Raw genomic sequence first — 11,282 nt, 5'->3', positions numbered from 1 at the left:
AGATATGGTAGGTTCATAGTAATCTCATGTACAATAATTTCTCTCAAGAAGGACGAGGAGTAAAATGAAAACTATACTGCACCATGAGGATCAGTTTACAGACAAGAATTACACCTAGTTTTAGGCATAAATAAAATCTCCATTAAATTATGTTGTTTTTTTAATATTCCTAACAATATCAGTGTCTGAGTTGGCTCAACTATGCAGGGAATTATGCAAAGTCACTAAAAAGTATAATTTGTCCTGACCAAACAAGTGCAGCAGGGGTGTGAGGGACACAATCAAGCACTCTCCCCACCCGCGTAGTCGTTGGGGGATACAAGTCTCATGTTCACAAGGATTAATGCAGATAGGTTAAATTCATCTTGTTTAATTTGTTGCAGGACATCATTTTGTGGGTGTAACACTTTTTTTTTAAACCCAAAGCACCTAGTTTTGATTAAGGCCTATCCCTTAATTTAAACCCTGTCTGTCCTTGATGTAGTGATGAAGGTGGGGCTGAGATAGTCGTGTTTCCAGCTTGTTGGTCAGGATTCAGTTTGGTATGTGGCCATGTACATTCAGACATCAGCCAGGTTGAAGAATGGTAGCTGAGAGGTTCACACTGGGGTTTCTGGACGCAAAATGCCAGAGCAGTCAAACTTAGCTGGCTGCAGTTTTACCTTGGCCTGAGATCATTTCAGTTTTAAGATTCTGCCCCACACCCCTTCTTTTTGTAAGTCCTGCAGATGAGATGGTCTTCTTGTGCTGGATCTATGAATCAGCTGTTTGACTTGGCCCTTCATAAAACTCTTGCAGCAGGGAGCAAAGAGAAGGAGAGGTCTGCAGCACCACTTTTACTCTCTTTCTGCGTGGATGTTTAATCATCAGGTCATATTACCTCAGTGACCAGAACTGGGGCAACGGTGGTGATTGCCGGAAAAATTCAGAGGGGCGAAACAATTACTGTCACCTTAATGATGCAAGCATGCTATTAATCCTTAGAGATGGAGCCTTTTTAATCAACAAATATCTGCCAGACTTACAGTGTGCCATCTTGTTTAACCTGCATTAAGAGATACCAATTAGAATTCAAGACAGTGCGTTGTTGTTTTTCTTCTTTACTAGCAACAACACTCAGAGGCCAAATAGTAAAGTCCTAGGGCCTTTATTCACTGTCTCCCACTGAATAAAGGCACTATGATTGGTCTACAGTCCCTGTGATTTTATGGCCTAGTAACAAAGAAATCCTTTATGAACCACTGCTGTTGTGGTTTTTACACAGCCCGAATGTAGAACTAAACAAAAGGCAAGCCTTTATAGAAGAACTAGGAAATGCCAGGAAACATGAGGACACAAGAGCAGGACACACACTGAGGATTACACAAATGACACCAGAACAAAGAACAGAAGGAAGAGTGAGGTTTCTATAAACCCAGAAGGCTCATTAGGGATAAAGCACAGGTGGCAAAATCAAACAAAGGTGAAGAACAAAAACTTGCATGACCATCCAAACATTAATACAAAAGACTTATATGAAATATATAAAATATAAATTAAAGATAGTGAGAAGGGAACACCTGAGGAGAAAGACATGAACACAGAAAGAGGAGATAGAGAAAAGAAAGAAACTTGCTACACAGTTACCGTAGCTTTTCTCATTAAAATTACTTAGAGTTATTTACTGTATCTTGTCAGCAACATAAAACCAATATTACTCATAGTTTTTTCAGCAGTATTTCCCTAAACCTTTAGTACTTTTGTGTCTTTTTCAGCTCTGTTTTTAATAACATTATTGTCATGCCAAAATACTCTGTTCTTGACATGAGGGATATATTATTGCAGAAGGAAATGGGCACTTGGTCAAAATCGCATTTCCATAAATCACATCTTCTTCAAAAAGATCAGCTGAGGTGGTCTGAGGTAGCCAGCTCTGTGGTTGTCAAGGTAATGGATGATAATGGTTTTGCAATGCAGACTCTGTTAGTCCTCAGAGTTCAGATTAAAAGGCTTTACTCACCAACTCCCTTCCTCCCCACATCTCACCACCTGACCCCACTCATCTCTGCCATCCATCTGTCTTTGGAACCAGCAAGACATCTAATAACCAGACACAGTGAACATCTCCAAGTCTTAACCGTTTCATTGGGAAGTGTTTTTCTTCTTTCTATTGAAAGGCAATATCTATCTATCTATCTATCTATCTATCTATCTATCTATCTATCTATCTATCTATCTATCTATCTATCTATCTATCTATCTATCTATCTATCTATCTATCTATTAAAAGCTCCTGCTTTGAGATGAAGTGTTATAGATTAATATTTAATGGCATATATAATGAAAACCCTGGGTCTTAAATAATCAGGTGCCATCTCATCTTTATAGTACCATAAGGTACTATAAGGTAAGATACCTTATAGTACCATATCACACTATTAGAGCACTTCACTGTAGCACTGCAGGCTTGCTTGTTGTTCCAAGAGTATTTAAAAGTAGAATGGGAGACATAGCATTCGGTTTTCAGGCCCCTCTTCTGTGGAACCAGCTTCCAGTTTGGATTCGGGAAACAGACACTATCTCTACTTTTAAGATTAGGCTTAAAACTTTCCTTTTTGCTAAAGCATATAGTTAGGGCTGAATCAGGTGACCCTGAATCCTCCCTTAGTTATGCTGCAATAGGTGTAGACTGCTGGGGGATTCCCATGATGCATTATTTCTTCTTCAGTCACCTTTCTCACTCACTATGCGTTAATAGTAGTGCTGTCAGCGTTAATCTAGTTAAAATGACGTTAACGCCATAACTGCATTAACGCGGCAAATCTCCATTAGCGAGTTAATGCGGATCACCCCGTATGTGGGGCTGCATGGCGCTAATGCATTAACAAGCTAACTGCTGTGCAGCCCCACTCACAGGGCGAGCCTAACTTGCTAATAGAGATTTGTCGCGTTAATGCGGTTTTGGCGTTAAGGTCATTTTAATGGGATTAACGCTGACAGCACTAGTTAATAGACCTCTCTACATTGAATCGTACTTGTTATTAATCTCTGGCTCTCTTCCACAGCATGTCTTTTATCCTGTCTTCCTTCTCTCTTCCCAACCGGTTGTAGCAGATGGCCCCGCCTCTCCCTGAGCCTGGTTCTGCCTGAGGGGTCTTCCTGTTAAAAGGGAGTTTTTCCTTCCCACTGTCGCCAAAGTGCTTGCTCATAGGGGGTCATATGATTGTTGGGTTTTTCTCTGTATGTATTATTGTAGGGTCTACCTTAAAATAGAAAGCGCCTTGAGGCAACTGTTGTTGTGATTTGGTGCTATATAAATAAAATTGAATTTAAACTGAATTGAATATACTTAGTTGAAAATGTATTTTCTCCAATCTGGGTAATATGAACTTTTTCATCATACTTTAGTTTTCATTACTGATTAAGCACATTTTATAATAAATATTCCCATTAAGGATGAGTTCATGGATAATGTTATGCCCTTTGTTATATAACTGCTGCCCTGAACTGTGATTGAAAGAGCAGTGACAACAGCTCTTAGATTCTCTCCACACAACTGACCCTGTGAAATCATTTGACCCCAGTCTCAAATGATTTCACAGGCTTTTATTGTGCACACTTCCAATACACTCAGCAATATTTTTAATATACTAATCTTTCTTTGTATCTGTACCTGCTCCACCTGCCAATCTAAAGTTATTTTCTGATTAGAGAGTGAAGATCTCTCCCCAGCACCCTTTTGTTTGATCAAACTGTGTTTCTGTTTTTGTGAGAGCGCATGTGTGGTCAGCTTGAATTGGTGGCCAGACCCTGTCACACAAATTCCTTTTCATTCAGCTCAAACAGAAAGAAAGAGAGGAAGACAAAAAAGGGTGAAAGTAAGAGTGAGAGAGAGAGAGTGAGTTAGAGGCTGGGGAGAAGGGAGGAGAAAGGGGGAGAGGGAGAAAGCCAAGAGACATTTGTAGTTGAGTGGACGAGCACAGACAATCCCTGGCACACAGCTTTTTGAGTGTCATGTAAACCACCCCTTCGCTCTCCCTTTTTGTCCCATTCACTGCCTGCCACCCTCCCTTCTCTCTGCCCCACCCTGTGGCCTCTCTGCTTTGGTCTTGGGGGGGTTGGTTGCCTGGCTGTATAAAAGCCCTGTTTGTGCCCAGATCGAGCTCCATTCCCCAACATGGAGAGTCAGAGAGTCCAGTCCTCATACAGGAAGCGTTTTGGGCCCCAGAGCTCGAGCAGCTCTGGAGTCAGAATTGGTGGCCTTTCTTCTAGCCGCCTCTCCTGGCATGGCACCCCTCGCAATGTCACCCACTCCAGTCCTGTGTCGCGGATCTCCCTGGGCTCAAGCAGCACAGCCCTGCTGCTGGGGAGCCCTGTTGACCGGCTGGACTTCTCAGCTGACTCTCTGTTGAAGGCCCAGTACAAGGAAACACGAACTAACGAGAAGATGGAGATGATGGGCCTGAATGATCGCTTTGCCAGTTACATAGAGAAGGTGCGCCTGCTGGAGCAGCAGAATAAGGTGCTGGTGGCAGAGCTGAACCAGCTGAAAGGGAAGGAGCCAAGCCGACTGGGAGACATCTACCAGGAGGAGCTCAGGGAGCTACGACGACAAGTGGATGGTCTCACCAACAACAAGGCTCGACTGGAGGTCGAGAGGGATAACCTGGCTGCAGATCTGGCTGCACTTAAGCAGAAGTAAGAGGGAGCAGGGCAGGACTTCTGTGGGTGGAGGATCATGTAGATGTGATGTATGATCACACAGTAGTACCACCCATTTGTATCTCTTGTAGAGATTGCATATGTATGTATAAGAAATGCAAATGCAAAGAAATGCAAACTCCTTTTTCTTTCTTTTTACTTGAATGCACACTCTAATAATCAAAGACTTGATTTTTGTGATATCATTGGCATTTTGTGTTATGTTTAGGGTTACAAGCTAAAATTTAAATGAATAAACTTTTTTTTTTTAAAAGAGGGAGGAGTAGGAATAAACCCCTATGTGCTTCCTTTACTCAAATATTATAGATTTTTTAGAGTTATGTACTGAATTTCAATTTCATATTTCAGTTAGTGTGTAGATGTTTTGGAGCCTTGTTTATGTTAAACCTTTCCATGTTCTTGATTAAAGCATAGTAGAACCTGAAACACACTCTGAAAAATATATTTGGACTGTGAAAAACCCCCCACAAAGTGTGTTTTCTAGACAAATGCTTTTGGTTAGCTGGTCTTTGATTGGAAAACACATTCAGCTGGAGTAGATTTTATGTATTTTGGCACAAAATAAGACAAACTCTTTCCAGTGGAAAGGTTTTTTTTCTTAGTTTTCTTTTATAATTGCCAGTTCATTTATATGCAGATTTCAGACCCGCTGGAATGCAGCCCACTGTGCTCTGCCCCAGCTTTACTCCTGGATCCCTCTTTACAAACTTGATCCTCGCTGAACCCCTTGTCCCCATTGAGTGAGTGCGAAGGAATGAGGGAAACACAATGGTAGCCCAACACAAAGGGAACGGCCAGCCGGGCAGATGTTTACTAGTCCCCTGTTACTCCAAAATACTGATTCACTGCCATTGCATATGCACCTTTTTTAAAAAATTTTTTAGATGCATATGTGGCATGAATCTATAATTTAATCTTGTGAATGAGTGACTTGAAGCCTCTAAAGGTTCGAAAGGTCTCTCTCACACTATATCCTCCAATTACCACGCAGCTGCTGGTCCTCTAAAAGAATGCAGCATGAATAGTGATGATTCTGGTCAGAGGTCACTTTTGTGATTCATGCTGCTCTTCTTGAAGCCCTCTATTCAGCAATCGCTCCATGAAGCCATACAGATGCTTAGAGTTCCATGTCACTGTGTGCATGGCAGATGGATTGTAGGGTGGTGCCTATCTGTGCACGAGGCTGTGCGTACGTGCGTCCTTTTTATGTCTCTGTGTGTGTCTGCTCCATCCCGTGGGAAAGGCCTCTGGCTGCTAGATTGGAGTGAATGTGTAATGATGCGTAAGCTGCCCTTTCAGCTGAGCCCCGCACATCCCCAGCAGCATGGGGAGCAGCGGTAAAGCTGATATCACAAATCTAATCGATGTGCTTAAATATATGTTTTTAGCCCTTGCAGATGATACTCTGTTAGACATAAATGAGAAACTGTAAAAAAAAAAGTTTAAATCCTTCCACGCTTGTTTCCTTCTTGCTGAGATGTGAAGGAGTTGGCAAAAAGGCATACTCATGCACAACAAGTTAACTCAAAATAAATGCCGTGTTTATGATTTTTTGTCTATAAAAGTATGTTGCAGAGCAAAAACTGGAAAGACTGGATGTTCTATTAACCTACAAAAAACAAATTTGAGTAATTTTTTTTTTAATTTGGTGATTTTTCTCCTTTGTGTGACTTAGACTGCAAGATGAAATCGGGCTCAGACAGGATGCAGAAAATAATCTAAATGGCTTCAGACAGGTAATTCTGTTCCCTGAAATCATCAACTAAATAATTTAGACATTCGGTATGACTGACTATCCAACTTCATCTCTCTGTGTGCTTCATTTCTTGCATAGGATGTGGATGAGGCATCTTTAAATCGTGTCCAGCTGGAGAGGAAGATTGATGCACTGCAGGACGAGATAAACTTCTTGAAGAAAATTCATGAGGACGTAAGAATACAACTGAAGGAATAGAAGTCACGGAGGAGAAATATTAAGGCACCAATAATTGCCACTAACAACAATCAAATTTGGACTTCCTCCTTGCAGGAACTACGTGAGTTACAGGAGCAGATCATGGCCCAGCAGGTCCATGTTGATCTTGATGTGTCTAAACCAGACCTGACTGCTGCTCTCAGAGACATTAGGGTCCAATATGAAAACATGGCAAGTTCGAATATGCAGGAGACTGAAGAATGGTATCGATCCAAGGTGAGAAGAATTAGCTGTCTGACATAAAACACATATTGTATATGTGTGACAATTATTTTTGTATTTCCTGTGAAAATTTAAAATAAATGCACAAAGATAAAGATAATGTTTCACAGCTAATAAGCTAATGCACACACCACATACAAACTAGCTGTTTCACCTTTGTACACAGTTTGCTGACCTGACAGATGCAGCCAATAGAAATGCAGAAGCCCTCCGCCACGCCAAGCAGGAAGCCAACGAATATCGTCGTCAGATCCAAGTGGTCACCTGTGACCTGGAGGCTCTTCGTGGCACAGTAAGTACACCAGATCCCGCAGATTACACAGACATTTTGAGTTCACAAATTACACTGCAGTCAGATGGACTTTTGGCAAACACACACTTTTTTGTTGTCTATAAAATAGCCTGTTAAAACTATAATGAAACAACAAGTGTGGAGCTGAAGCACTGACTTCCCAATTTTAATTTGAGATAACGTTTTCTTTCCCTTTTCCACCTACTTCTGGATCATCGGGAGGCAACTCAGAAACTTGTGAATAGTCTGGTCTTGAATTGAGATTGAAGAACAAACAGTTTTCTCTTCTTTGTCTTCTACCTGAACTCAAAGTAGCCTAATAAATCTTTTGTTTTGTTAATCCTGCATCTGTACAGTACTACCAATATTAGTGGTATGAAAAAAGCAGTTCATATAGACCAGAAACAACAGTGGTAGATGCTGTAGAAGTAGTAAATGCAAAAGTTGTATTAGCAGGATTAGCAACAGTAGAGACAGATCGTAGTAATGGTGTAAAATTTTGCATCAACAAGTTATCTAGGAAGAACATTAAACAAAATCTTACTTATCTACATTAAATCCTGGTGTACAGAATTTGCTCTTTCACTCCATTTATTCTGTGGTCTTCTCTCTTCTATTTAAGAATGAGTCACTGGAACGCCAGCTCCGGGAAATGGAGGAGCGCTGTGCCATGGAAACAGCCGGATACCAGGATACAGTGAGCCGACTGGAGGAGGAAATCCAGGCACTGAAAGAGGAGATGGCAAGGCACCTGCAGGAGTACCAGGATCTCCTCAATGTCAAACTGGCTCTGGATATTGAGATTGCCACATACAGGAAGCTCCTGGAGGGAGAGGAGAGCAGGTGAGTTAGAGTTTGTCTGGTCAGATTTAACTATAAATCATAGTATGTGATACTGATTTTTATTTATTTTTTCTATTCTCTTTTCTTCCAGGATCACGATTCCAGTTCAAAGCTTTTCCAACATGCAGTTTAGAGGTCAGTTTAAATTTTGAACCCCGGTATTTTCTTCCCTTGACTGATTAAATTGTTTTTGCTGTAGAATACCAGCAGTTAAACTGGACAGTATTTATTGGTTAAAAAGAGATTAATCCTGTACCTGTACTCTAAACCAAATGTGAACAGAGGATAGTGTTTCAGCAGGTTTGGTCAGAGCTAATATCCTTTCACTCTCCCTGTGTTTTTCCCTTAGAAACTAACTTGGACACTAAAACCCCTGAGGCCCATGTGAAGAGAAGCATCCTGGTTCGAACTGTGGAGACCAGGGATGGGGAGGTATGTGGATGAACACAAAGAGCAACACTGGATCGTACAGACATAGCATACCTCACTCTCCTCACCACAAATTTATTTATTTAACTTTAATTTATCTTTTTAATCTGCACACATTTCTCATTTTCCATGGCATGTCAGTGGTCTGCAGCATATGTTCTAGGAGTCATAAGGACAGAACTTGGCAAACTAACTATATTCTGCTACTGTAATCAACCAGCCACTTAGTAAACCGAGTGAATTAGTGCTTGTATAAGTCTTTCACACTGCTTCAGGATGATCTGCACATTGCACCTCTAACCCATTCCCTCTGGAGGGCAATGTTGAACTCTTCTGCAGATTTTCACAGATTCACTGTGGCTCAGTACACCTGATGCCTTGTGCAACTGATACTAAAAACCCACGAGAGATTTGTTCTTTTTGTTATTTTTAACTGCGTTTTTCCCTTTTTCAGATCATTAAGGAATCAACCACTGAACACAAAGATCTTCCTTAAAGTTCCAAGACCAGCTCATCCATATTTTCCTTAGTTACTACCTGGGGATTCTGAATGTGCATTATTGGATATTACTACCATTTTTATTTGTTTGTCTCCAGACACAAAAGCTACCCCTTCAAATTCACTGCATCCCTCTCTTTTCCCTCCTCCATCACCTGCTTCTTTTTATTGGAACCACAATATAACCACCAATTGTACTTAGTCTCCCTTGTCAGAATTTCTCCTGAAAGATATCTCGGTTAGGCTTTGTGTACAGCTCCACCATAAACCTGAAGTGTTTGCAGCCCAGTCACCTTACACCATCTTTAGATTTTTCCAATAAAAACTAAGTAAGCTGTTCTAATTTTAACTTGAGCTGACAGGACAGATTTTTAGCATTGATTCTGATTAAATGACACAGAAGAGGCACAGAATCATAGTGATTATGTTTAGCACGTAGCATGGTGGAGATTGATGTGCATGTGAAATGTGGCAAGTGAAATAAAGGAGGGAGTTGCAGATGCAGACACTTTAAATGGATTTAGGCAAGTAATGGCAGATATATGTGTGTACTGCAGCTTCTGTCAGAGCATGTGAGTCTGAATTGTTGTTTTTTTCTTTTAACCCTTCGTTTGGTTTTATTTTGATTTTTCACTCCCTTTCTTCTAGTCTCTACTTGTTTATTACTTATTGAATGTAAAGTATAGCACACATGCATAGGTAGATACATTATATGCATTGCATTGCAACGACTGCCCAAACAAAGCTATCTCTGCTGCTCTGCGGACTTAAATCTGCACAACCAGATGGAAGTACAAATAAATGTGCAGATACAGGTCATGAGGGAGTAACTATGGCGACTTCTAGAGCGTTCATTCGCTCTATAAAAAGTGTAAGAGCTTGTCAGCAGCACCATTTGTGTGGGGCCTCTAAAATGCCCTCCATCACTGTCCTTTCACTCCTCTGTCTCTTCTTTAGCATCCTCTGCCTCTTGAACACAACCTGATAAGGGCAGAGTTTTTTGACACCAGGATGCGTCATGACATGCCCACTTAACCAGTAGCGATAACAGGAAAAGACAGGCAAGTTTACAGGTGTGGGTACTGACACGGCTTTTGCCCTGCAGCCTCCACCAAGTGTCAGCCAGCTCCTGTATTTTAGGCTGATAGCAGAGGAAGACACAGAGACCATGCGGTTGTTATAATAACCTCACATATAAACTGTGCTGCAGTTCCGACTTTTCCTTTTTTTTCTTTTTGAATGGGAGGAATTTAGATTTTTTTAAACTGCTGGAAGCATAGATGGACATCACAGTTCAAACGCTGTAATCCAAGCCCCAACTTTTGTTGAAAACCCCACAGACTGAAGCAGTGTTGACAGGACCTGCCACTAATGAGAGTGGTGCTACGCCAAAGCCGGCTGTGTCTGTACTTGTCGCCAAGGACACCATGTGTTCATGCCTAGCACCCTTTACACTGGGACTTTCACCCCCATCCCTCAGCCATTTCTCCCTTTTCCTCTAATAACACTTAGCAACTTATTTTGTTTTACTGAATGTCAAATCGAAGTTTTTGCTCCTTTGCTCTTTAGAAACCTCTGCAGGTGTGAATATAACATTAGTTTTGACCAGTGCTATGAGCTGTGATGTCATGTTAACAAAAATAAAACAATTTGTTTGCTGATTCTTCTTGTTTTTTATAAAAAGTCTGTCCTAACAGTGTTTTCATGTGTTCATAGTCATGTTCCTTTGCCTCTCATACAAGCCTGACACATTCATACAGTATATCAGCTCTCATCACTTTCAGCTGTGTTATATATCCTGATAAGAGGGCTGCCAGCAGCGGACAGATATTATTCATTGTAACTGATTGTTTCTGCCCTTCAAGCAGGCTGTACCGCTGAGCAGATGGGTTCACTTCAAGGCCCTGTGTGAGTTTAGTAGTAGTTTAGATAGTATGGCTTGAGATGCAGATAAACATTTCTACTGGACTGTTTAACACATGATCTCAAAAAGTGAGTTCCCTACATTGTCAGAGGTGTCCTTATACGTCATACGTCAATTTGAGTTTGAGTTAGGATAGATATTTGGATTTTTTTAAATTATTTTTTGGCTTTTGACTTTTATTTGCAGGCAGGAAAGAGAGCAGGGGAAAACACATAGCAAAGGGCCACAGACTCGACACTAGGCCACTCCATTTCAGGCACCTACACAACCATGTCTGTCTCAAACTACTATTCAGGTGTTAAAATATAAACTTTTTTGCCCCTGAAATTATTCCTCTTATTGATACTGGCCACTAGTCACTAATTTAATTTAAAGTTTTAATGAAAGCTTAAAGACT

The 11,282-nt window shown here is 41.0% G+C and overlaps 1 protein-coding gene across 1 annotated transcript; it reads left to right on the top strand.

The window, feature by feature from the left end:
* Window positions 1-4,133: 4,133 nt before the first annotated feature.
* On the top strand, window positions 4,134-10,622 carry gfap (glial fibrillary acidic protein). The gene is made up of 9 exons (XM_084925262.1): window positions 4,134-4,677; window positions 6,377-6,437; window positions 6,536-6,631; window positions 6,731-6,892; window positions 7,065-7,190; window positions 7,813-8,033; window positions 8,125-8,168; window positions 8,383-8,465; window positions 8,917-10,622. Exons 1-9 carry the CDS (start codon window positions 4,157-4,159, stop codon window positions 8,956-8,958), a joined length of 1,356 nt encoding a protein of 451 aa, XP_084781388.1. The 5' UTR covers window positions 4,134-4,156; the 3' UTR covers window positions 8,959-10,622.
* Window positions 10,623-11,282: the final 660 nt, after the last annotated feature.

Source organism: Perissodus microlepis, chromosome 4 (genome assembly GCF_051167445.1).
Source record: "Perissodus microlepis isolate ML-2025 ecotype Zambia chromosome 4, ASM5116744v1, whole genome shotgun sequence".
Taxonomy (NCBI): Eukaryota; Metazoa; Chordata; class Actinopteri; order Cichliformes; family Cichlidae; genus Perissodus; species Perissodus microlepis.
The sequence above is the reverse complement of the archived record's forward strand: the minus strand, read 5'-3'. Positions and strand labels throughout refer to the sequence as shown.

Excerpts from the sequence above, each read along its gene's own strand:
- gfap (XM_084925262.1), top strand. The coding sequence starts at position 4,157 with ATGGAGAGTCAGAGAGTCCAGTCCTCATACAGGAAGCGTTTTGGGCCC. Across the intron at positions 6,632-6,730 it reads TGAAGAAAATTCATGAGGAC|GAACTACGTGAGTTACAGGA; the intron begins GTAAGAATACAA and ends TCCTCCTTGCAG. Across the intron at positions 6,893-7,064 it reads AAGAATGGTATCGATCCAAG|TTTGCTGACCTGACAGATGC; the intron begins GTGAGAAGAATT and ends CTTTGTACACAG.